At 42.1% G+C, this 27,842-nt stretch overlaps 1 protein-coding gene across 2 annotated transcripts in view; it reads left to right on the forward strand.

The window, feature by feature from the left end:
• SLC7A14 (solute carrier family 7 member 14) overlaps positions 1-27,842 on the forward strand; it is a 117,149-nt gene that overhangs the window by 38,351 nt on the left and 50,956 nt on the right. For both annotated transcript variants that reach the window (XM_059163491.1, XM_059163490.1), the window contains exon 2: positions 21,778-22,234. In XM_059163491.1, the coding sequence (XP_059019474.1) occupies positions 21,931-22,234 (304 nt within the window). In that variant the 5' untranslated portion in view covers positions 21,778-21,930. The remainder of the gene's footprint in view (positions 1-21,777; positions 22,235-27,842) is intronic.

A 27,842-nucleotide genomic window follows, 5' to 3' on the forward strand; every position in this document is an offset into this window, starting at 1 on the left:
GTTCAAACTAAGTGCCTCTCTCTAGGATGCCAGATGGGGATAACTATTAGCATTTTCAATTCTGAAACCATAATAAAGGTCACCCTAGGGACACTTAAACAGATGTCTTTCACGTGGGCTGAGTATAGAAGCTGTAGAGGAGGGGCGTGGACAGGCAGAGAGGGGCTGGCCCAGTATTCAGAAGGCCAGTGCCCAGGTCTACCTCAAGCTGTGTCAACACTGAATGAGTCACTTTCTCTCTACAAACTTTGGTCTTTTCATTTGAGAGATGGGGACATGCCTGCACTTCCTGCCTTACAGACATAGGACAATTGAATGTGAAAATTTTTACAAAGTGTTTATAAGGTATGTCTACTCATTTATTCTTACCTGTGTCCTGAGTGCCACCGACTTGACAGCAGGCCCTGAGTACCCAAGAGAGACACAGCTGTGCCTTCATGGAACTCAGAGACTAAAAGGGACACAGACTCTAATGAGTAAGGACACAATTCATGTATTACATGGAGTGGGGGCTCCAAAGGAGAAGTGCAGAGTGCTACGGAAGTTTACAGTTGGGGTAGAATTCAAACCCACTCATAGAACAGAAGCGACATGCAGACTAAGATCTGGGGATCAGTAGGAACAACCTAATCAGCGGTTCCAATAGTCTGGTCTATGGTTTTGTTTAAAATACTGATTCTTCCCAGAGATAGAGACTCAACAGCTCCATAGGAAAGGCTGAGGAGCTGTGTTTGTGCTTTTGTTTCTTTAAGGTTCCTACATGATTCTCACAGCCAGGAAGGGGAACAATTGAGCTAAGCAAAGAAGGGGAAGAACAAAATAGGCAATGGGAACAGCTATTGCAAAGACCCAGAGATAGGATGGAGCCTTGCTGCTAGATGCAGACCAACTGTATAGGCACAAGAACCTTCTGGAAGCTTCTTAGAAATGCAGAATCACAAGGCACTTGGGTGGCTCAGTCCATTAAGTGTCCAACTCTTGGTTTCAGCCCGGGTCATGATCTCATGGATCATTGGATGGAGCCCTCTGTCAGGCTCCCCCCACAAGGAGGAATATGCTTAGGGATTCTCTCTCTCTTCCCTTCCTCCCCCCTCCCCAAATAAGTAAATAAATCCTTTTTAAAAAGAAAAAAAGAAATACAGAATTACAGGCCCCATCTCAGACTTACAGAAGCAGAAACTGCATTTTATCAAGATGCTTACATGATATTTATAAACATTAAAGTACCCAGAAGCACTAAGTAGAAGAAGGCAAGAATTCTGGCTTACATGGCTTACATGTCATGGTGCTCTTAGCACCCAGCACATATTAGGCACTATGTAAATGCAGCTTGAATCAAGTTTTACAGATGCAGATTTTTGTTTTATGGTTTCTACCTATTTCAGAGACTGTTAAGACTGATGGGAAATGGGCACAGGCATGTTATCCTGGGGATCGTGTAAACTGATGCAATCTTTTGAGAGGACAGTTTGGCAAAGGCCTCATAACATCAAAGATACATACCCATTAACTTGGTAACTCCCCTTTTAGGTACTTAGAGTAAGGGATTATACAAAAGTGTCTGCAAAATATATGTCCACTGAGGCATTGTTTATTAGAGCAACACAATGAGAAGAGTTTCAATTTCCATTTAAAAAAATTAAACTAATTATTGAACATACATAAAATGAGCAACTCCTACAGTTCTTTAAAGGGGTATTTATCTACATTACTGCCATAGAATGATACCTCTGATACACTAAGTGAAAAAAAGAAAGATCATAAAATAATGTCTCAATTTTGTAAAAGTGTGTGTGTGTGTGTGTGTGTGTATGGATAAAAAAAAGAATACTTGTGTCTAGAAAACATTCTAGAAAGTCATATACCAAAATCGAATTCTTATCTCTAGTGGAAGGTAATGAGTGGTTTGACTTTGTTTTTTAGACCTCCAAATTGTTTGAAATTATTTACAATAGGTATAGATTGTTCTGTTTCTAAAGGATGGAAAATACTTTCATGTTCATAAAAGAAAAAACCCTCCCACACACTTCAAAAGTAGAAGCTACCTGTTTGGCTCATTGAGTCACTGCAGTAGACACTGAAAAGGGGGAAGGGAAGGAAAGGGGCCTCCTGACAACCTGAGGCTGCTGGTTGCTCTATATGTTGGTCTCAGCTCTGGCTGTGCACTGCGATCACCTGGGGAGCTCTCCAATTTCATCCATGCCAGGTTCCCACCTCAGACCAATTAAATATGAATATAAATATTTTTTTAAAAACAAATAAATATTAAATAAAAACTTGGAAGTGAGACTGGACATTGTTATTTTTAGAAGCTCCCAGGTGACTCAAATGCTTATAAATGATTTTAAAGAGTTGAGAACCCTTGGTAGTCTAGCTTGAAAGACCAAGGAGTCGTGGGCCTCATTCACTTGCATGTGATATTATTCATGGTGCTATGGCTCTCACCAGCAATACTAGTTCAAGTCCAGCCTTTAAGGTGAAAAAGAAAAATGACTGGACTCATGAAAAACTGATCCAAATCGCCTTCTAGAGCCGGCTGCCCATCTGTATGAGGGTCCTTCCATCTGATTGCTTTCTAGGTGGATGCACAAGGAAACAGCACAGTCTGACAGTGGGATTGCTCCAGGAAGTGGCTTGTACATCTGATTGGGAATAGAAAACTGTTTAAAACTACAGTGCTAGATGTCATGTCTTGAGAAATTATAAAATGCCTTCTTTTCTGTTGTGCTACCATATGAACTCATTCCCTCTAAATGAGTCAGTGGAAGTGAGAAAACTAACTTACGTTAATGTTCTGGGTTTCTAAGTACCATCAGATTGGCTATACTGGCATTACTCCATCATCATTTGAGATTCCCCAAGTCTGGGATCTGTCACAGGGCAAGTAGAAGAATCAAGGAGGCCCAAATACAGATGTCCTTTCTCTCCATTTTTATAATGTCCTAAAAGAGTCCTGCCTCTGTCTCTTCTCAAGCTGCTTTCCAATGGACTTTGACTTTCCAGGTCATTGGAAATACTGGTGTGCTCCTTCTCCACCCCCGGAAACATTAGATTCTGCCTCCTTCTGTCTGGGACCTGCGTGAGTCTTTGTCTCCAGATAAGACAGTGATCACATCTTGTGATCAGATGGGCAGACTGCTATCTGACAAGTAACAGCATTTCTTTTTCTTTGAAGCCAAAAAAGATTGCCTGGGTGCTTTTAAGCCTGGGTGCAGTATTTGAATTGGGTTTTTTGTTGTTGTTGAACAAAGTTCTGTTTTCTCTGTTCATGCCCAGTGGTTAAATTGAGGTTTCCTATTCAGATAATTCCCAAGTCACTAATGGAAGGTAGAAAAAGGCCAATCAATGAAATGTTAATCATTGAGAGATTACTGGGTACAAGACACTTGTCTGGCTCACCATGAGTTAACAGAAGGTTGGTTTATTCAAAACCATGCTTTAAAAAAAAGTGACAGTCTTCTAAACCATTAATTTAAGGTTGTATTTTTTTCTTTAATAATAGTATTTGCCAACATGAACCTAACAGGAAGAAGTTTGTTTTGGGAGTAGGGGAGCAAATAGCAAAGCTTGAAGTAGATAAAACTTTAATACTTTTAATCAAAGGTTGTTTGATTCTGCAGCATATATTTCATTACCAATGATGGGAGAATTGGGGTGGGTTGGAGAAAAGAATAACAGAAGATAAAGACAACAAAAGAATAGCTTGGGATCAGCATTCAAGAATGTTAACAATGAGTACACCGCTTACCGCTTACTGCTTATTACCAAGTTAAGCTATTACAGTTTGGCCAATTAGACTCTACGGGACCACACCCCCTCCCCCACGCATGTTGCATGATGTTCTGCTGCCATGTGCTACTCTTCTACTGTTACTGCATTCATAATAGAGGAAGGGAAAAAGGCTTTGATAAGGGTGAAGGAAGAAAGATATGCTTTCCGATCCTCTTTGGAAAGAGATGCAGAGCCAGAGGGCGGGGTGTGCATCTCTGGTGACCAAAGTATGTGGTGTTAGAGGCTGGCATCTTGGCTTTTCGACATTCTAGCTTCAAAGCGTTAGATAAATCCCCTAAATTTTCTAACACTCGGTGTCCTCTTCTATAAAGGATACCATTACCTTTCCGATGTTATTTTGGTAGTTATGAAGTGCAGGTTATATAGCTTCTAGCCACATGTGGCTATTTAAAGTTAAATTGATTATAAATACTATTGATATAATTGTATAATTGATATAAATGCAACTTAAATTCATTCCTTCAGTGGCACTAGCTACATTTCAATGCCTGATAGACCCATGTCGTTAGTGGCTACCAGCAAAAGCACGCATAGCAGACAGCACAAAGAACATTTCTATCATCACAGATCTCTACCGAACAGGGCTACTCCAGCTGGTTCACTGTTCTGGAGCTCCACTGCCTCCACTGAAAGCTCAGCTCTGCCATTTAGTAGCTGCATTCATTGCCCTGTGCCTCAGTTTCTCCCATTTAATGTGGAGGTGGTTAAAAATATTAGTGAGAGTAGTGTTATTGTAAAAGTAATACAGGGATGCCTGGATGACTTAGTTAAGCTCTTGACTTTGGCTCTTGACTTTGACTCTTGACTTTGGCTCAGTTCATGATCTCAGTGCCTGTGGGATTGAGCCTCGCATTGGGCTCTGTTCTGGATGAGGAGCCTCCTTAAGATTCCTTCTCCCTCTGCCCCTACCCCACTTGTACTCGCTCACTCTCACACTCTCTCTTAAATAAATAAATCTTTTGTAAAAGCAATGTGTGTGTGTGTGTGTGTGTGTGTGTATCATATAAGTGATGGTATTATTTAGGTGAGAATTACCCAAGATAAGGCATGGGCAGTATCTGGCACATAGGTGGAAATGGGCAAATATTTCTACCTCAGGTGTGCAAACAGAAGACACAGAGGGAAGACACTCTTATTTAAGTACTATGATTAAGTACTATGATTTGTATTTTAGGTATATCACTACTTAACATATCATTTTTAAGCATTGCAATAAGAAACCCTCTTTTTGTCTAGAAACAGAATAAGACTCAGAATCCAAAACAATAATGGAAGCTGTTTCAAACCTTTAACATGCCCAAGGGTAGTTCACCCTTTTCTACTTGGAGATTCCTCACAAACTGAATGGAATGGGTGTTCCGGTCTGACCTAAACCATAGGCAAGAAGGACTTACATGTTCAGCCCTTGCCTATGGGAGGTAGAACTAATTAAGCATTCTGGATACCAGGCTCTGAGTGCAGAGGCTCATTTGTTGGGATACTCTTCAGCTGCCAAATATAAAATGCAATTTGGCATATCTTTTTCCCCCACCTCGCTTGGTTCTAGAGAGATTGTGCTTCTTACAGATAAAGGACCATGTACTCATGGACACCATTGATGCAGAACATGGAGCAATGGGCTCTTCCTGTGCTGATTCTAAACAGCAGGCATCATGGCCTTCCATAGAGAAGGCATAAAGGAATAGGTCAGATCTGGGCGAGTGTCTTCTGAGGGAAGGGAAGAGGTCAAAGACACTAGGGCTGCAGGTGTACTAGCCTCGCTTGGCAAGCGGACTGTACATTTTCAACCTGAGCTTCAATCTCATGGAGGGCAACAGCCTCAGACAGGTTAGCTTCAAGCATGGGTCAGGTGCAGAGATGGCCAGATAGTCCAGGTGGACATGAAAGTTTGTAAACCACTGGATGCTCTACCTCAAGGATTATTTGTATTCTTGTTCATATTGTCAAGCAATATCTCTTTACACTTAGGGACCACTCTTTCAGCATGTCTCTTTACACTTAGGGACCACTCTTTCAGCAAAGACATTCCAGGCATCAAGACACAATGGTTTCTTGATATTGACTCACACCAATATATGGTCACACCGGAACCTCATTGTGTAGACTCCATATTGAGAACTAAAAGCCTACAAGCTGTAAAGGTCTTCTGGGGGATGTGTTCTTCCTTTTAAAATCTTATTACACTGGGGTGCCTGGGTGGCTCAGTGGGTTAAGCCTCTGCCTTCAGCTCAGGTCATGATCTCAGGGTCCTGGGTTCGAGCCCTGCATCAGGCTCTCTGCTCAGCAGGGAGCCTTCTAACCCCTATCTCTCTGCCTGCCTCTCTGCCAACTTGTGATCTTTCTCTCTGTCAAATAAATAAATAAAATCTTTAAAAAACAAACAAACAAATAAATAAAATCTCATTACACTGAATAAGAAAAAAAACCCACAAGAGTTTATTCTCAAAAATATGATAGGAGGTCACCGTCCAGTTATAAAACAAGATCTCGTCCACCTTGCTAAATCCAGTGAACATATTATAGCCTTCCTCCCTCTCACCTGAGGTGTCAGAGGCATTCATTGAGTCTCAATGACTGATAAGATCCAAAGAAGTGGAGATAGCCCCTAGGACAGGAGTTTAAGTGTGGCAGTAGCTAAAGAAGGTGTGGTGTTTGGGTGAAGAAGAGTGTTTTTACTTGTTTTATAAGATGAATATAGTAGAAATAATTAGAATTTTTACAACCGTTCTTGAAATTATCAGAATTAGTTGCCTTTGGGGGGTGATCAATATGGAAAGAAAGAAAACGAAGCTATGAGAAAGCAAAGTGATAGGACTAAGGTATTTGCTTTAGGGACTGATAACTATCTTTCCAGCAGGGAGGCTGTTCTGAGCTTCATATAGCAACTGGGAAAATCCCACCTCCAGGATTCTGGTAATCCAAACTTGCTGTGTGAAGCTGATTCTGTAACCAAGCCCAAACTTTCCCTGGGCCTAAAAATTCTATCTCCAAAGTGAAAATAATGGTAGTGATAACAGCTAATCTCATTTTATGGGAGAACAGATCCTAAAACAGTTTTCCGTAATAAAGATGCATAGACACGACATGTAACTACAGAAATCAAGGATATCTCTCCATGGCCAAAAATAAAATCAGCTCATCATTCTGGGAACGTCTGTGTTCTGTTTTGGTTTTTAATTAAATATTTCTTTTTTTATTTTAAAAGGATACATGCTGCCCACAGGGAAAAAAAAAAATGAAATAGAAATCATTCCTACCACCACACTTCGGTCCATATTTTTAACATTTTGGCGCATTGTCCTCAGAAGGAGAGAATGAAATTGGATCACACTCAATACTCAATGCTTTAGTAACTTTAGTTGATTTTTGTGTCATTAAATATTATTTTAGAATCACACTTTAATGATGCTTAGTATTTTATTCTTTGAATAGCTCATAATTGAAATCCATCCTTAGTTTTGGGCACTTAGATTGTCTCCAGTTTTTACTACTATAAATAATATTGCAGTAGATGCTCTTGAAAAAAAATTTGCCTCTGAATATTTCCACATGATATATTTACTTTCCGAAAACATTTATGACAGTTTATACTTCCATCATCAGTGTATGGCGATATCCCCACCATCAGGAATGAGTGGGTTTTTTTTAAAACCTTTGCCATGTTAATAAGTGAAAATGTCTCCCTTTTTTGGCATTTCTTTGAATACTTGTGATAATGGACATATTGTCTCATACTGTTGAACATTTGTATTTGTGTTAACAGTTGCTTTTTACTGTGCTCTATGAGGAATACATTCAAACGCAAGAATTTGCAGTCTGGAAAAATTTGAACTCAACAGTTTGGTAGCAAGCACTTTTCAGTTGAATAGCTTGTAGGTTGGAAATTCATTTCAAAGTCTCCAACTGAAACCTAGCATTTTTCTGTGAATTAGTGGTGTTGGCATTGAAAGATGCATCCCCAGCTTTCAGATTCCCTAAGGAAATGACTGATAACAGTCAGGAAAAGAATCTACCCCAAAGAAGAATTTTCTGGGCTGTGGATCCAGAAAATACTGAGGGCCTCCAGACTAACCAACCCTGCACAGACACCATTCTCAAAAGAGGCTCAGAAGTTAGACATGAATAGTATACCCACAGGGCAAAGCACATCTCTATTTTTCAAAAACATGTTAAATTCCCAGACTATCAAAAGTCTCAACTATTTTCCTCCCAGATAGGGGGAAAAAAAAAAGCAATAAACCAAACTAAAAAATATACTTCTATGGTGCATACTCTATAATTTAAGAGGTTTTTGCTGCTCTGGTTGGGAAAAAGATGAAGGTCTACCAGTTGCTGCATGGAACATCCATATCAAAAAGTACAACTCTAACCTTAAGTGGATTTTAATATTTTAATATTGTGTATTTCTCATTCAGTCTTCTCTTGACTTAATGAATAAAAAGAATCAAAAAAATAAAGAGACAATTTATTTATAATTAGACATATTTACTTATATAGATAATTTAGTTTCCCAAAGGGATTTGTGAAAGCATTCAACAAAAAGAATTTTCTCATTCGTAAAATCTGATACTTGGACCAGTTGATTTCTCAAGTTCTGTGTTCTGTGATTTTGTGCACAAAGAGTAATTAACAAAGAATATCATCTTACATTGCACTGATATCTCAAGATCGCAAGGATTATTACATACTGCTATTATAGGGTGCCTGGGTGGCTCAGTCATTAGACCTCTGCCTTCAGCTTGGTTCATGATCCCAGGGTCCTGGGACTGAGCGCCACATCAGGCTCCCTGCTCAACGGGAAGCCTGCTTCTTCCTCTCCCACTCCCCCTGTTTGTGTTCCCTCTCCTGCTGTCTCTCTGTCACATAAATAAAATAAAATAAAATCTTTTTTTTTAAACTGTTATTATAAAATATACCTTCTATAAAGAAATACTTCATGCCCAACTGTCTTTTAACCACTGTGGAGGAATTGTTAATTTACAGTACTTATTGATTACCTCGTATGTGCCAGTTTCTGCTGTGGTCACTAGAGATTCAGCAAAATACAAGATGGACAAAATCCCTACCTTCAAGGAGTTTACAGTCTAGAGGGAGAATATAGATAATGAAGACAGAAACAAATAAATATCAAATAGGGATAAATTACTCAAAAATAGGTAGATAAATGGACAGATGGATGGACAGATAGAACACGAGGGAAAGAGTACAAAAGACAGGGCTACTTCTAGCTTAGGTAGCTCAGGAGGGCCTCTTCTTGCAGGGCAACACCCCAGCTGAGATGAAATCGCGAGAAGGACAGAGCCACTCAAAGACCTGGAGCAGGAGATCCCAGGTCGAGAAAGAAGTGCAACTGCTGAAATACCAGTCTGCTGTGTTTGAAGAACAGAAAGGAGGACAGCATGGCTGCACCAAAGAGAAGGCTGGCAGAGATGAATTCAGGGGTGAAGTAGACACCAGACTGTGTAGGAGTTTGGAGTTCATTTTCTTTCAAAAATCGGAGGGTTTTAAGGAGTCCTCAAGTGTATAACAATCTGTGCAAGGCAATTGAAAAATACATGTGGACTTGGGGGCTCCGTAGGAAATCAGAGAAGAGGAGGCCCAAATGGTTAACACACATTTAATGGCAGATGGAGGACAAGTTGGGTTTCAAAAGAACAGGAAAATGTGGAGGGCTGCGGGGGAAAGGTGAAAAAAACAGCAAAAAGAAAGGCTAAGAAATGAAGTCATTGTAATCAGTGGGGAGACATACTGTATCACACTCGCTGGTCACTTCCTTGGCAGGTAGGAGCTCCTGGTGGAACAGGGCCATCTTCTTCCTCCTTCTGTTCCTGCATCTTGCCCACATGCTGCCAGACATTTACTGACATGCTCCAAGCCCATTGAAGCAGATGGTGTGTATTGAGAACAGTACACACAAAGAGGAGAGTGGGGCCGGGTATGTGGAGGCAGGCTTTGTTCAGAGCTGGAAGTTCATGGAGCATGGAAAATGACCTACATCGATTAAAATTAAGAGTCTGTGCACTTGTCTGTTTATGGCTGTATTACATAAAAATGGCCATTATCAAAACTTGAACGGTCCACTTGAAATGATCTGATTTAAAATGCAGACTCTTTAGAAGAGTAGAAATTTCCTTTGGGGACAGCGGATGGAAACTCAGAGAAACAGGTGACTGGTCTCTGGATACTGAATCCACAGTACAAAAGAGTCCTGGGTATCTGTTAAGACACAGTGAATGAAGAAAACTAAACAGTTTCAAATATGAGCTCCACCCCCAAAGGCACAAAGTTGGTTATGCAGTTGTGGATTTGTATTTAGCCTCTCTGGGGAGAGCAGCTGCAGGGATGCACCTACTGAAGGATTTTCCTGAGCAACCCTGGGGAAGCTAGCTGGTTTTCTTGTGAATAACAGCATTTGGAAGATTCCTGTAAGAGCCATGCTTCTCCAAACTGGGGGGAGGAAATGCCCAGTGAGGCCAAGCCACCAGGTAGAGTTCTGCTTATTTTCCTTGGGGATCATCCCAAGCCTGGCATGGGAGTGATATCATACAAAGAAAATACAGGTAGCTCCAATCACCTTCTTTTTTTTTTTTTTAATTTAACTTAATTTTATTTAAATTCAATTAATTAACATATGGTGTATTATTAGCTTCTTAAATGCGGAGCAGTAGGGAAGGCCCAGGGTGGAGGAAGGGAGACCCACATCACCACATTACCTGGTGCGTGGTCTTGGGTATGTCCCTTCAGTGCTCAGTCACCAGAACTGCCCATCAAAAAGTAGCTGAAAGTAACTGAGTAAATTACTCTACCGAGGGTATTCTTTTTTTTTTTAATTAAATTTATTTATTTTCAGCATAACAATATTCATTATTTTTTCACCACACCCAGTGCTCCATGCAGTCCATGCCCTCTATAATACCCACCACCTGGTACCCCAACCTCCCACACCCCCCGGCCACTTCAAACCCCTCAGATTGTTTTTCAGAGTCTATTGTCTCTCATGATTCACCTCCCCCTTCCAATTTCCCCCAACTCCCTTCTCCTCTCTAACTCCCCATGTCCTCCATGCTATTTGTTATGCTCCACAAATAAGTGAAACCATAGGATAATTGACTCTCTCTGCTTGACTTATTTCACTCAGCATAAACTCTTCCAGTCCTGTCCATGTTGCTACAAAAGTTGGGTATTCATCCTTTCTGATGGAGGCATAATACTCCATAGTATATATGGACCACATCTTCCTTATCCATTCATCCGTTGAAGGGCATCTTGGTTCTTTCCATAGTTTGGCGACCATGGCCATTGCTGCTATAAACATTGGGGTACAGATGGCCCTTCTTTTCACTACATCTGTATCTTTGGAGTAAATACCCAGGAGTGCAATTGCAGGGTCATAGGGAAGTTCTATTTTTAATTTCTTGAGGAATCTCCACACTGTTCTCCAAAGAGGCTGCACCAACCTGCATTCCCACCAACAGTGTAAGAGGGTTCCCCTTTCTCCACATCCCCTCCAACATATGTTGTTTCCTGTCTTGTAAATTTTGGCCATTCTAACTGGTGTAAGGTGATATCTCAATGTGGTTTTAATTTGAATCTCCCTGAGGGCTAGTGATGATGAACATTTTTTCATGTGTCTGGTAGCCATTTGTATGTCTTCATTGGAGAAGTCTCTGTTCATATCTTCTGCCCATTTTTTTTATATGATTGCCTGTTTTGTGTGTGTTGAATTTGAGGAGTTCATTATAGATCCTGGATATCACCCTTGAAAAACAAAAATAAAACTGAGGGCAGCACGTTACCTGATTTCAAGCTTTATTACAAAGCTGTGGTCACCAAGACAGCATGGTACTGGCATAAAAATGCACAAATAGACTAGTGGAACAGAGTAGAGAGGCCAGATATGGACCCTCAACTCTATGGGCAAATAATCTTCGACAAAGCAGGAAAAAATATACAGTGGAAAAAAGACAGTCTCTTCAATAAATGGTGCTGGGAAAACTGGGCAGCTATATGTAGAAGAATGAAACTCGACCATTCTCTTACACCGTACACAAAGATAAACTCAAAATGATAAAAGACCTCAATGTGAGACAGGAATCCATCAGAATCCTAGAGGAGAACATAGGCAGTAATCTCTTCGATATCAGCCACAGCAAATTCTTTCAAGATATGTCTCCAAAGGCAAAGGAAACAAAAGCGAAAATAAACTTTCGGGACTTCATCAAAATCAAAAGCTTCTGCACAGCAAAAGAAACAGTCAAAAAAACAAAGAGGCAACCCATGGAATGGAAGAAGATATTTGCAAATGACAGTACAGACAAAAGGTTGATATCCAGGATCTCCCGAGGGTATTCCTAAAGGAACAGTAGGCAAATATAGTTTGGGTTAAGTTTTAGTTGGTAATATATGCATATATATATACATATGGAACTCTGGAGAGAGAGTACAGAGAAAGCCTGAGCCAAGTATTTTCAGAAAAAGAAGAAAGAGGTGAAAGTATGCCACAGTATGGGCCTATGAAAAGATATATGTAAAGAGTTTGAAAAAAGGCGTGTGGGCTAAAGAATGACCCCTCCAGAGATGTCAACACCTAATCTCTAAAACCTGTGACTAGGTTCCTTTACATGATAAAGGGGATCCTGTGGAGGTGATCAAATTAAGGATCTTGAGGTGGGGATATTACTCCTATTAAATGAATGGGCTGATGTAATCACATGGATCCTTATTAGAGGGGTCAGGAGGAGAGGAGAGAAGATGCTGTGCAGCTGCCTTTGAAGATAGAGGCTCAAGCCCCATTCCTGATATTCTGTGCCTTGTAGTAGTTTCTTTTATGGCCATGACAGCTACCATTGAGCTAAGTGCATAGTAGAAACTCATTAAATACTTTTGGCAATGATTAATTTAATGCAATTTCTTAAATCTTTTCTAATGGCATGGAGAAATTAGCTGATTTTCTTGTGTGATTTGTCCCTTCTGAAAGAAGTGTTCACCCAACAGAATTTGAATAGTGCAGAGTTTTGCATTTTCCTGGGCTCTGGTTTTGTTCATATTGCCATATGTACAATAAGTAACACAGGATCCTGCCCAGAGACCAGAGCCCCTGGACCTGAGATCGGTAGGAGGGAAGAGTGGAAGGTGACATGAGGCTGTGAGATCCTCTCTGACTGGGGTGTTGGAGGAAAGATGTGGTATCTTAGTGCTTCTCCTTAGTTTTCCCACTAAGTAGATGCCAGTCATTCCCCTTAGAGTGTTTTCACAACAGTTTCTGCCAAATATGTACATAGATAATATTCTCTTTTGACAAACAAAGAAGAAGAATGGGAAATTTTAAAATCAGAAATGTCCTAGACCAGGTAAAAATAAATTATCTTCATAAGGTTAAATAAATAATTATATATACATATATATGTATCTAGCATTCAAGGTTAGAATGACTTCCCATTGTTTTGTTGTGCTTGGTGTCTCTCAAAAGCTGATGAATTTTGGATTTGTACTGGTCATTAAAGGAAATCGATATTCATACCTTTACAGAATTAATTGTGGAAGTACAGAAATGAGCAAATCAGAGTCCCTAAGTTTATATACCAGACAGATGGACTTCTACGCATTCCAGAAAAACTAGCCTCAAAAAAAATTTTCAATGCAGTTGCTTTGCCTAGTACATAGTAGTACATAGTGAGAGAAGTTATATTACTGTCACAGCTTTTCATATCTTCCTTTATAAGAAAAGTATACGACCTCACACTTTGCCATCTGATTTAACCTGTCTTCAATGACAGCACTCTACATCCCACCACATTAACTCTGAGCTTGGTCATGTGCCTCACCTTAACCCATAGGAAATCCATGGAGTTCCTGCTCTAGCCAAAAGCAGAATAAGCATCATACATTTCCACTAGACCCTCTTCTTGGCCTGTGCCACAAATCAACAGCCTGTGTTAGCTAGGGATTGCTCCTTTAGCCTGAATCTCATGTCTGAGAAGACATGCAGAGACTCGCCGTCCACTGTGAGGAAAAACCTTGAAGTCAATCCACAGCCCGGAGTAGAGTCATAGCAAGAGATAAATGTCGTTTTTGTAACGTATTGAAATTTGATGTCATTTGCTATGGCAGCAAAAGCTGATTAATGCACTCAATAACATTTTAGAAACAGAAAAAGAAACAACAGTATTTGAAAAGGAAGCTGAATGGAAACAGCATTTTTGCTTAGCTACTCAACTGTCATAGATCCAGACCCCTCTTTAGAAACATTCTAAGCAAAAAAAGCCAGCTGGCCTCAGGCTCCACATACAGTATAAATGGGGTAGCATGTTGTTAAGTTATACGGTAGGTGACCACAAGATACTTGAAGTGGGTTCGATCAATCCAGCATTTCACAAAGACTAACTGGGAAGATTAGTAATCTAAAGTCAGGAACCCTACTTTTGAGGTCGACAGTATCTCTGAGTTGATTTGTCAGGGACCAGCATTGTGTAACTTAAGACACACACAGCGCTAGACTGATCAAAAACATCTTCCTTACTGCTTTGCCATGGTCCCAAAATGTCAGCAATGATACACTGCAGCCTGCCCAAGAAGTATAAATCAAAATGTGACTGATTTAGAAGCTGTACCATGTGAGACACTGCTGATCACTGAAGAAATTGAAGATGTTTAGTCTGGAGAGGCTAAAAGTCCCAAGAGATATGTTAGTTGTCTTCGAAACCCTGAAGAAGTTTCCTGTAAGCAGATTAACCCTAATCTGTATAGATACAGAGAGCAAAACTGGGGACGACAGGAGAAAGCTACCCGGACACAGATGTCAATTCCATTTACTAGGATGTTCTGTTAGGGAAGACCCTGGGATCAGACACCCAGCATACCATTACAGTGACTGACAGGCAAGTGTATCCACAGTCAGGGTGCAAACAGAGAGCCATATCTGGTAAGCTTGGAAGGAACAGAAGAGCAACAGAAAAGAGGACCTCAGCAGAAGTTCCACCATCAGAGACTCTGGCTGCAGTAAGGGATGGAGATAAAGGTCAGAAGTGGAGCATGTTTTCAGGGACAGAGTGATGACTGTAGGTGAACACATCATGTCCTAGCCACCTCATGGTGTGTGTGTATCTTTCAGAGAAAAGTCAAGGGCATAAAAGAATGAGAAGAGATGTAACACCCAAAGGCCCAAGCAAATCTGCTAGGAAGCCCATTTTGATAGTGAAACATAGGAAAGGAGAAAACCATTCTTTACAAGCATGAGAAAGGGAAGCACAAATCCTTGGTGGGAAGGTCAGCAGCCAGAGGAAACCCAAGGGAGTTTCGGTAGAGAAAAGCTCTGGGTGAGGTCTGGGCTGCAGGCCAAAAGTCCTCCGAAAACTCCCTAGGGAGGTGAAAGCAGTGGGAGGGGGTGTCAGCAGTAGGGGACAGAAAGACCTGGTCAGGGAGCAGGGTGATGCCAGCTAGGGCTCTCAGGCCCTCACACTGTGTGAGGCACTGTGCTAAAATCTTCACACTCGTGAACTCCTCTGCTCCTTGCCACAGCCGATGAGCTAGTACCATTATTATCCCATTTTACAGATGGCAAAACTGAAGCACAGAAAGGCTCCATGCAAAAACACTTAGCTAGTAAGGGCAGAGCTAGCACTCAAACCCAGAGAACCCAGAGAACTCAACTCCTGAATTTATGTTATTAACTAGGAGCCAGAAGCTCAGCCCAGAGGAGAAGTAGGAGGCTATTGGGGAGGAGGGTTATCTCCAGATCCCAGGATACAGGAGTGGGACAGGCCTCAGAGGGCTCCTCCAGATCCTCCAGGTGGGGCTCATCAAACCAGGCACCTTTTAGTCGAACAGTAACCTCGTTTTGCCAGGGGACACTGATTAAAAGAATTTTGCAGCAATCCTGACCCCCCACGTCAGGGGCGGGTGAAGGGGCTGCTTCCATCAGCCCATGTTCCCTGCTGCTCCAGATGTTCCAGCAAAGGCTGGATAGCTATTCTCAGGGGATGTCACGGAGGGATTTTTGTAATCCCTTGGTGTATTTACAAAATCAAGCCAGAACGATGTTTGGCTGTTGACTGTTTTGTTAGCCTTCATTTCCTTCCTCTCCTCACTTCCAAAGTCAGGCTCCAACCTAATTCGATAATCCTACCTATTCAGTGAACTTCTTTTTTTGAAGATTTTATTAATTTATTTGACACAGAGAGAGACAGATCACAAGTAGGCAGAGAGGCAGGCAGAGAAAGGGGGAAAGCAGGCTCCCCGCTGAGCAGAGAGCCCAATGTGGGGCCCAATCCCAGGACCCTGAGATCATGACCTGAGCCAAAGGCAGAGGCTTAACCCACTGAGCCACTCAGGTGCCCCATTCAGTGAACTTCTAAGCCATGATTATTTTCATCCCAACACAAACCTGCTTTTACCATCATTAGACTTGGGACTCCGCTGAACCCTCAAGCACACCAGCAAACACCACAATGATGACTCTCCCCTCCCAGAGGCCCTGTAAGCCTTTCTTAGTTATCGCTGTGAAGTATTTTGAGAAACCTGAATAAAAGTGCTAGAGAAAGCACAACACACATTTGTTGCTCATCTTGGAAAGACAACAGCGGAGAGCTTCCAAAACTATCTTTGATTAACATAATCTAAGAGTAATGAATATGGAAATTGTCAATAGTCACTTAGAAGCATGTTTTCTCGTACATTTTGTTCTCTCCAGTAAATTTCCAACCGAGAAAGAAAATGCCCCAAGTCCCTGTTTGCATCAATAAAGCGAACACTCAGAGGAATTACACAGAGGAAAGAGAGCCCAGGAAGGAACGCTCACTACCCCCAACCTGTGTTCCCGTTGCTTCTCTGTGTTTTCACCATGCTTATGATTACCTATCAAATAAAAGCGGTCACCTCCCTAACAAGCCTGGTTCATTTCTCAGTGTCCATGCGACAGTTTCTGAGGAAGGCTGCTCAGACAAGTATCCCAGAGGGTGTCTCCAGACCAACAGCATCCGTAGTCACTACTTGCAGGAGACAGCTGCCAAGAGGCCCAGCTACCTGCCCGAACAGAGAAACAGGATGTACCTGTCTGACTTGTGGCCCCATGTGGGAAATGACAATGTATTAGGGTTCTCCAGAGAAACAGAACTAGGACATCTACAGATACATATGAAAATCTGGATTTATTACAGGAACTGGTTCCCATGTTACAGAGGCCGAGAAGTCCCATAGTCTGCTGTCGTCAAGCTGGAGACCCAGAAAAGCGTAATTAAATCTGAGTCTGAAGACCCAAGAATCAGGGTGGAGGGGCCAATCATATATACCCCACTCTGCATCCAAAAGCTCAAGGACCAGGAGCACCAATGCACGAGAATCGAAACTGAGTGTCAGCTCCTGCAAAGACAGTGAGCTCACCCTTCCTCTGCCTATCTGTTCTAGTCTGGCCCTCAGAGGATCGAGAGATGCCCACCTACATGAGGAAGGAGGACCTTCTTTCCTTGGTTTACAGAGTCAAAGGCTGATCTCCTCCAGAAACCCTATCACAGATACATCCAGAAATGTTTCACCAGCTATCTGGGCATCCCGTAGCACATAAAATCCGTCATCACAGGAAAGTCCTGGTTTTCCACACCCACCACTTTAGTCTTCCCTGGTGGCATGTGGACCCAACTGGGCCTTGCTAGAACCAACCAGGGGAGCCTTACAGAATGCCCATCTCCAGACCACACCTCAGGCCGGCTGAACGAATTTCTGGGGTGGGAGCCAGGCGGCAGTGTTTCTAGAAGAACCCCGGGCAATTCTAGACTTCAGGGAACCACTGCAAAGGGATCAGGAGATCAGAAAACTCTGTAACGATCCTTCAGAAAGCCAACATTAAGTCTTCTGCCCTGCCCAGACATGGGCCCACTCTCCTCATTTCTGACACAGGTGACCCGTGAAGCTGTACCTGGCCTCCAGATGGTTGTCCCCATCCCCCCATGTCCCTTGTCCTTGTGCACAGGCTGCTGTGTAACTGCTCTGGTGATGGTTCTCCGTTGGCTGGTCTGTCTCCTCAGAGGCCAGGCCATTCCTCATGCACCTTTTTACTCCATCTTGGAACTAACTTATCATTAGCACATGATTCTTCGGTTAACCTCACAGACACTAAGAGGAGACTTTTTTTTTTTTTAATTTTTATTTATTGTGTTACGTAAGTCACCATGAAATGCATCATTAGTTTTTGATGTAGTGTTCCAAAATTCATTGCTTATGTACCACACCCAGTGCTCCTTGCAATACATGCCCTCCTTAATACCCACCACCAGGCTCATCCAACCCCCCAACTCCCCCCCCCCGAAAATCCTCAGTTTGTTTCTCAGAGTCCACAGTCTCTTAAGGTTTGTCTCCCCCTCCAACTTCTCCTCTCCATCTCCCAATGTCCTCTGTGTTACTCCTTATGCTCCACAAATAAGTGAAACCATATGATACTTGACTCTATCTGCTTGACTTATTTCACTCAGCATAATCTCCTCCAGTCCCGTCCATGTTGATACAAAAGTTGGGTATTCATCCTTTCTGATGGAGGTATAATACTCCACTGTGTATATGGACCACATCTTCTTTATCCATTCGTCTGTTGAAGGGCATCTTGGCTCTTTCCGCAGTTTGGCTATTGTGGACATTGCAGCTATGAACATTGGGTACATATGGCCCTTCTTTTCACTACAGGAGCCTTTTAAAACGTAAATCATATCATGTCACTCACTTGAATAAAACCTCCAGCACTTCTCGCTGTGCTCAGAGTGACGCAAGCCCTGTCTTAACTCCGAAGCCCTCTGCAGGCTGACGCTGTAACTCAGGTGAGAGGGCCAGGAGGAAGGACATGAGTTCTCAAGCAGGTGTCCCAGGGCCAAGGGCTAGCACTATGGGCTCCTCGACTCCGGAGTTGTTACTGGACCTCTCCCGGCCTCCCCTCTAAAGGCAGATTTGTCGTGAGGATTAAATTAGCTGGCACACGTAAAGCTCTGACAAGACACTGGAGTCCTCCTCCTCACCACGCCCCAGCTTCATTCAGTCCCAGGAACGGGTCACACCCGCTCTCGCACTGGGACCACGGCGCAGGACCGCTCTCTCCTGACAGCTGGCACAACTGACTCCCCGTCACTCAGGGGCCTATGCCAATCCATGGCCTCATAGACCCTCTCTCACCCCTTCACAACTGCGGTTAGCTTGTGAGGGCCGCTATAACCAAGCACCCCAAACTGCGCATCTGAAAACCGGATATGTATTGTCTCCCTGTTCCGGAGACTGGAAGTCTGCGATGACGGTGCAGCAGGGTGACAAAAGGTGTGCTCCGCGGCGCTCTCCCAGCCTCTGGGGGTTTGCTGGCAGCCCTTGGTGTTCCTTGGCCTTTAGATGCATCAGCCTGGCCTCTGCTTTCATCTTCACACCTCATTCTGTGTCCAAATGTCTTCTTTTCACAAGGACACCTGTCAGAGTAAGTGCCCACCCTATTCCAGAAGACCTCATTTTAACTAATTACATCTGTAACAACTATTTCCAAATGAGGGCACATTCTGAGACCCTGGGGATTAAGACTTCAACATACGAATTTGGGGGGTACACAATTCAACATCTGATTTGCCCGTCATGTCTCCCTAGAATGATCAGATTTTATTTATCATCCTGCATATTGTGTTATATTCTTTCCTCTCTGAACAGCACTGTTTACGTTGTCTGATTTTTCTGCGGTAGACATCGTATGGCTTTATAATAAGAAAAACAATAAAACATAAGCTTCTTAAAATATTTTATTTATTTATTTGACAGAGAGAGGGAAAGAGCATAAGCAGGGGGAGTAGCAGGAGCAGGGAGAGGGAGAAGCAGACTCCCTGCTGAGCTGAGACACCCCTGCCACAACATGAGGCTTGATCCCAAGACCCTGGGATCATGACCTGAGCCAAAAGCAGATGCTTAACTGACTAAGTCACCCAGGCACCCCTAAAAAATAACCTTTTCGGGAAAAAACAAAAACATACCTAGTCCTTGCCTTGTGATTTAGGTGTTCATCACCTCGCATTCTAGATTGAAAGCTCCATGCGAGCAAGAACCGTGTCTTTGTACCCCAAATCTAAGACCACGCCTGGCACATAACAGATACTTGGTATATGCTGGCTGAGTCGAAATTAAATAGATATATACATTATTTCTCACAAGAGCTCAAGCAAAACAATTGTTCTTACAGACTCTCTGGTATATATGTGATACATTTTCTGAAAAATCTCAAAATCTTAGAAAGGAAGGAAGGAAGGAAGGAAGGAAAGAAGGAAGAAAGGAAAGATGGAAGCGAGGGAAGGAGAAGAAAAGGAAAGGAAAGGAGAGAGAAAAGAGACTGCGGACACTCTAGACTGCTAACTCTGCCATATACAATGGCACTATCCACATGTACTGATATTTAAGGTGTAAGAATTAAAACACAGCATGAAATAACACTATCAAAATTAGGAAGAAATCAAACCAGTAGGTCCATTGCCCAACCCCTGTAAACCAAACTGCCTCATGTTGTCTGATTATTCTAATTAGGTTGTGTTTGTAAAGCCTTTAAAAGCAGACAAATGTTACATTAAGCATTAAGTAGTATTAATTAATAATATTGGTAGATTACATGGGCTGGTACTTCTTGTAAATGTGAATGTCCTAGGCTGGTCAGCACCATAGTTGGAATTAATGTTCCGCTATACCTGAGCAGGTCTTTATAGAACTGTATAAAACTTCTGGTTTCCAAAGAAAGTAGCTTCATATCATCTCAGCATTCTCTAACTTGTCAAAACTTGGGAAATCATCTAATATAATAGTTCTCAGCTCTATGAAGACCAGCACCTCTTTTCTGTAATAAAGGCTTTGTTAGACCACCCCCTTTTAATACCCTGAAGCAGAATGCATGAATAATCTACCTGTATAGAACATACTTGAGTATGGAAAGACTCAGGCGGGCACCCAGAGAGCTGTCAGATGCTTTCACTGTATACAGAGTCACTGTCCGTGTGCTGCTTCCAAAGGGCAGGCAGGCAGTCACAGGTGTGCTGCATGGGAGATCCATGCGTGGTGTTGAGAGGGGGCCTTGAGTTCCTGAAGCAGTGAAGAATTCCTTTTTGATTCCAAACCAAAGAATTTACAATCATCCTTCCATTTACTCTATAGTTGGATTCCTGGAAAAGTCAATGTATATTAAAACCATCCCTGAAAACCCCATGTGTTTATACATAAAACTATTAGCATTTGGGTTCAAATTATCATGAGCAGAATTTTCACCTACAAGAATGTCTGCAAGATCCATGGAAAACTGGATGACACCTTCCCACCCAGTTAGCATCTCTGGGGCTCACCCACCAAAGCCAAGAACACGTCCTCTTCTTCAATCTTTGAGAGCAAAAAAAGGCTCAAGACACTTTTTATTTTATTTGAGAGCAAAGTTCCAAAACAACACTATGGGGTGGAATTGTCCCCCTTAGAAGTCACAAATCTAATTTTACATCTTTGTATTTAAAAAATGAGGATGTTTCTTCCCCCAAAGAATATGTCCAAAAATCACAGACCAGGTCTACCAAGGAGAAGCAGCAAGGTAAATCTTGGCAGAGCCAGGCCAGGTGAGCATTTTCCATGTGCCAGGCCTTGTCTTAGGCTCTTTTTAGATACTAATCTAATCTTCACATCAACACTAGGTGGAAGGTTTTCTTAACTCCATTATACAGTTGAAACTGAAGCACAGGGAAGAAGGGTGACTTCCCTAAGGTCCCTCAGCAGTAAGTGGCAGAGCCCTGACTCAGACCATCTTCTTCAGAATGACTCAGGGACAGAGTGCAAATGACAGACTGTTATTTAGGACCTGAGGTAACACACAGGAGAATACAACTCTCCCGCACTGTGAGTACACAAGACAGACCTATTTAAACGGTTCAGTATATCGACCTCCAACCAATGTCTCCAAGTGATCGTTTGTCCCTGCTTAGTCTCATCTTCTTCTTTCCTGTGTTTTTCCTGCAGACATTCATGCCCAGGAGAAGGCTGCTTTGGGTCCCTCTGGACCTTTCCTAAAAAGGAGATCCCTACTCACTAGATGAGTTCCAGAAGCACCCACTAAGGTTCCCACAGACCCTCTTTCGTCAATTGACCTTCACCGAAACCCTATCACGCAGGATGAGTGGCTTCCTTGCCTCCCTGGACCCCCGGCGGGTGCAGTGGGGAGCCGCCTGGTACGCCATGCACTCCAGGATCTTGCGCACCAAACCAGTGGAGTCCATGCTGGAGGGAACTGGGGCCACCACAGCCCATGGCACCAAGCTAGCTCAGGTGCTCACCACCATGGACCTCATCTCACTTGGCGTTGGCAGCTGCGTGGGCACGGGGATGTACGTGGTGTCTGGTCTGGTGGCTAAGGAAATGGCAGGACCCGGTGTCATTGTGTCCTTCATCATTGCAGCCGTTGCATCCATATTATCAGGTAAGTGTCTCAGTACAGTGGAAGGCCTGTGGAAAGTGCACTGGCCAGTCTGTTACTTCTCATCCCACTCCTCTAGAATATTCAGTGCTGAGAAGTATGAAGTGTCAGCAAAGGGGTCATCAGGCTCCTTTCTTGCCTTCACTGCCAGAGAGCTCAAGATTCAACTGTAATAGCTTCTTTTTTCTTCGGTTTTTTGTTACAGATAATTATTCTGGTGTCTGACCACCTCCTAACTTCTCATTCCCTGTAATGTCTTAATGGCTCCGTTTTTATCATAACTCTCTCTTTCAATGGAAGATAGGTCAATCCCTTTGTGGGGAGGTGGATATAGCTGGATTATAAATAATACATAAAGGCTAGGCAGAGTAGCAAAATGACAAGTCCTAAATCTGATATGATTGGGATTTGATGAGCCAAAAACTGGCATGGTGACCCCCAAGCAGGAGGAAACCAAGCTAGGAAATATAAAGCCATCATGAGAATCACAAAGCACCATCTGCCACAATCACTTCAACAGATTGTTTTCTACAGGGGTAGTTCAGCCATAGCTGCCTCTCTCCTTGGGAAAGAATCATAAAACTCATTTTTTTTAATATAATTTTTTATTTTTTATAAACATATATTTTTATCCCCAGGGGTACAGGTCTGTGAATCACCAGGTTTACACACTTCACAGCACTCACCAAAACACATACCCTCCCCAATGTCCATAATACCACCCCCTTCTCCCAAACCCCCCCCCCAGCAACCCTCAGTTTGTTTTGTGAGATTAAGAGTCACTTATGGTTTGTCTCCCTCCCAATCCCATCTTCTTTAATTTATTCTTCTCGTACCCACTTAAGCCCTCATGTTGCAACACCACTTCCTCATATCAGGGAGATCATATGATAGTTGTATTTCTCCGCCTGACTTATTTCGCTAAGCATGATACGCTCTAGTTCCATCCATGTTGTCGCAAATGGCAAGATTTCATTTCTTTTGATGGCTGCATAGTATTCCATTGTGTATATATACCACATCTTCTTGATCCATTCATCTGTTGATGGACATCTAGGTTCTTTCCATAGTTTGGCTATTGTGGACATTGCTGCTATAAACATTCGAGTACACGTGCCCCTTTGGATCACTACGTTTGTATCTTTAGGGTAAATACCCAATAGTGCAATTGCTGGGTCATATGGCAGTTCTATTTTCAACATTTTGAGAAACCTCCATGCTGTTTTCCAGAGAGGTTGCACCAGCTTGCATTCCCACCAACAGTGTAGGAGGGTTCCCCTTTCTCCGCATCCTCGCCAGCATCTGTCATTTCCTGACTTGTTGATATAAAACTTATTTTTTACATAAGGCACCAGGACTTATATATTGATAATTTGTGAAAAGGCTCCTCTATTTTCCTTTTCCTCTTCCCTACTTTTCTCTTGATCTGTGATCTACAGTATCTTCCCAGGAGTAGGTCAATAGATAATAATTTGAAAAAGAAGGACAAAGAAAACATCCTGCTTCTTGAGAGTTGTAAATGCAAAAGCATTTCGCTGGGGTTTTGGTGGCAGATCGTGTAGGTCAGCTCCTGTCCTGGCAGGGAACATCATGGCCTCGTCCGTTGCCTCAGCAGCAAGAAAATATATCAGGATTCCTGTATACAAAAGCACACCATCACAAGGGAAGTTCTACATGAATATTGTCTGTCTAGACTAGCCTTCATCCATAGGGGATGCACAGCCCAGGAACATACAACCAGAAAGTTTATATCATTTAAACTTAATGAGGGAAGTAATTCCAAACTGATTTTATTTATCTCTTGTCAAGGCTTACTTCCCTATTGGTTGTACAAGTATCCGTTTTCCTGAAGTCATCTCTAAGACGCAGGAATAGCCTAATAATTGAGGTTCCTTCAGAACCTATGTTTCTTATAGATGAAAATAAATTATTCACATGATGAATTCTGTGGATACTTCAAATGCTATTAACCCAATGGCAATCGTTTTCAAGCTTATTGGCAAAGAAACTATTTGGAGGAAAGTGCCAGATTCTTACTCACTATAAATTTATAGATCTAGAAGTATTAGCATATAGAACAAATTAACGATAGTAGGACAAAAAGCAGACATATAACCAGGGGTCCCACCGAAGGCATAGGCCAGACAGCTGAGTCCTGGCCAGTTAATGCAGATTGCTCACTCTCCTCTAGGTCCCTTCTGTTATGACCCTATCTCCCATTCCACAATGAGTCCTACAAATAAGCCACCCACATTTTATCCTTTGTAGTGTTACATTATATTTAGAAACAAGAACAAGGCTCAGTTGCATTCCGGAAGGCTGGCCCCTGCCAAGATGTTTGTGGCACTACATAGCTCAGAATTTTCTGCTGCTCATATGGAGGACAAAAGACTGACCCAGCCAGTGCTGTGCTGGGACCAGCTTGTGCCAGCTGCCAAGAGCCATAACTGTGCGCACATCTCCCTAATTTTCCATTGTTACCCTGAAATTGACTATAGTAGGAGTATTTACACCACAAAAATTGGCAAGTGCTCCCAACAGAGTCTGGTGTGTTGCCTGGTTTCAGAGAATCCATGGTTGAGAATTTGCCAGCACACCAATGGCCCAGCTCTACTGAAGGTCTTGGAACTGCCCAGTAGCTGCTGCCTTCACCACCGCACCAGACACCAAAACAAAACCCTACCTCTTTCCAAATCAAGGACCCCCCCCCCCCCCGCCTTTCAACATGTGGCTGTATCCATACATTTCTCTACACTAACTGAGGCCAGCCAGAATTCTCCAATAGCTCCCAGGCAGAACCCGGGCCAAAATAATTTGTGACAAATTTGTGCATATTTATAACACGTGCCTCCAACCAGGCCTCTCATTCCATAATCCCTTGTCACTAAACTGAGGGAAGTCCCCCTCTGCTATCTTCTTTCCACTCCTGTATCATCATCGCTATATTTCATCTCCCCTGACCAAACTTCCCATCACTTCTCCATATCACAATATTCAAACTCCCCTCTACCTTCAGACTTTTAAATACATGCTCCTTTCTCCTTCTGGCCTTACCAAAACCTGGCCCAACCATGAGGACACCATTGAAAATACTGAGAAAGTGCACTAGAACAGTAGACATGAAGCCAAAAAGCAGGATGTTGAAATTGAGATTTCAGAAGTGGTATAGTAGTCAGCAAAGTTAAGCTTAGACTTGGGGGGCGCCTGGGTGGCTCAGTGGGTTAAAGCCTGTGCCTTCTGCTCAGGTCATGATCTCAGGGTCCTGGGATCGAGCTCTGCATCAGGCTCTCTGCTCAGTGGGGAGCCAGCTTCTCCCTCTCTCTCTGCCTGCCTCTCTGCCTACTTGTGATCTCTGTCGGTCAAATAAATAAAATCTTTTAAAAAAAGAAAAAAAGATTATACTTGGATACGGGCTGGGCCACTGGCTGGCTGTGAGACCTTGAGCAAGTTCCATAATTTCTCTAAGCCTCAGTTTCTCCACCTTGAAAATGGTCATAATGATATCTCCTTCACAGAGTTGCTGTAAAGATTAGAGATGCCTGGGAGTGTTGTGGCAATGCCTGGCACATAGTGCTACATAAGCAATTGTTATTATTGTGTGCCAAATCCTGTATTTGGAGCTTGTTGTACATTATCACATTTAATACTCATAACATCTCTGCACCACACCTGGGTGGTGGGTTGAGCATCAAACTCTTGATTTTGGCTCAGGTCATGATCTCAGGTTCACGGGATCAAGCCCTGAATCACATTGGTCTTCACACTCAGGAGTCTGCTTGAGTCTTTCTCCCTCTCCCTCTGCCCCTCCCACAGGTCCGCTCTCTCTCTCTCTAAAATAAATAAATCTTTAAAATTAAAAAAATTCATAATATCTCTTCAAGGTGGGTTTTATTATCTTCAGTTTCACATATAAGAAAACTTAAATTTAAATACCAGAACCTAGATTCAAATTTGTTATACCAACAACATCTTTCGATGTTGGCTATGAATTTAAATCACTTGGGGAATTTTTTTTTTCCTAAAGAATCGTTTGAGGGAGAGAAGTCAGCTTTACTGATAAAATTACATACAATAAAATGTATCCTTTTAAATATACAACTTTATGAGCTTGACCGACACAATTACATAACTGCCACCACAATCAAGATATAGACGAGTTCCATCATCCCCAAATAATTCCTTCTTGTTATCTCTTTGCAATTCTCCTCTCTTCCACCCCCACCCCTGGCAACCACTAACCTGTTTTCTGTCCCTATACTTTTGCCTTTTCCAGAATGTTATACACATAGAATCATTCAGTATATACTCTTCTAATTTGATTTCTTTCACTTAGTATGATGCATCTAACGTTCACTCATATTGTATGTATCATTGGGTCATTTCATTGTATTTTTTAGTAGGATCCCTTTGCATGGATATACTACAGTACATTTATCCATTTACTAGTTGAATGTTGAACTGAGTTGGTTCCAGTCTGAGATCATTATAAATAAAACCATTACAAGTATTTATGTACAGGTTTTTGTGTGAACACAAGTTGTTAGTTCTCTTGAGCAAATACCTAGGAGTGGAATTATCAGATTGTGTGGTAAGTGTAGGTTTAACTTCATAATAAACTGCTAAACTCCTTTCCAAAGTGACTGTATTATTTTTCATTCCCACCAGCTCTACCTGAGAATTCTAGTTGTTCTGCTCCTTGCTAACACTCAGAATTGTCAGGTGTTGCTTTTTCTTGCTGCTTTGTTTGTTTGCATTTTAAAAGGTGTATAAAGGTGTATAATGATATTTCAATGTGGTTTTCATTTGCATTTCCCTAGTTGCTAATATTTTGAATAACTTTTTATGTGTTTATTTGCCATCCATCTTCTTTGGTGAAGTGTTCACATCTTTTGCCCATTTTTTAACTGGGTTCTTCATTTTCTTATTATTAACTTTTAAGATTTCCTTATATATTCTGGATACAATTCCTTTATTACATATGTGATTTTGTAAATATTTTCTCCTGCTTTGTGACTCATCTTTTAGTTTTCTATTAATTCCTGTATAGTTCCTTTTTAAAATGCTGATGCCCAGGCCCTCCCCCAGATTCTAGCCCTGGGGTGAAACCCGGGGAATGGTCTCTTTTTAAGAGCCTCAGAGGATTTCAATGTGCAGCCAGGGTTAAGAACTACTCTGTCATTGGCACCAAAACTTAACTCCTGCTTCAGCTATGACCTACAAAAAGAGAAAGCATATGTTAGAATATAAATTATTTGGCTAGCAGATTCTTAAGAGATTTTCTTGGTCCTATGGCATCATCTCCTGCGTCCTGCAAACTAGCTTATACCATGAAACAAATCTAAGACAGAGAGCCACTTCCTCTATAATTTGACAAGAGCCAAAGTTACAGGAACCTCCCAAGCTCCTCCTACTAATCAACATCATTACTGCCCACAGCCCTATTGCAGGTGGAGGGAAACTTATCAGAGGAAGCAGCTTGTGGAGCAACATTTACCTCGGTCCATAAGGTCTTATCTACTCTTTAATAGTTCAGCAGGTCACAACCAGACCCCATGCTCATACCAAACCTTAAAAAATCTTTGAATACACCAGATTAAATAAACGAGATAGG

Source organism: Mustela lutreola, chromosome 2 (assembly GCF_030435805.1).
Source record: "Mustela lutreola isolate mMusLut2 chromosome 2, mMusLut2.pri, whole genome shotgun sequence".
Classification (NCBI taxonomy): Eukaryota; Metazoa; Chordata; class Mammalia; order Carnivora; family Mustelidae; genus Mustela; species Mustela lutreola.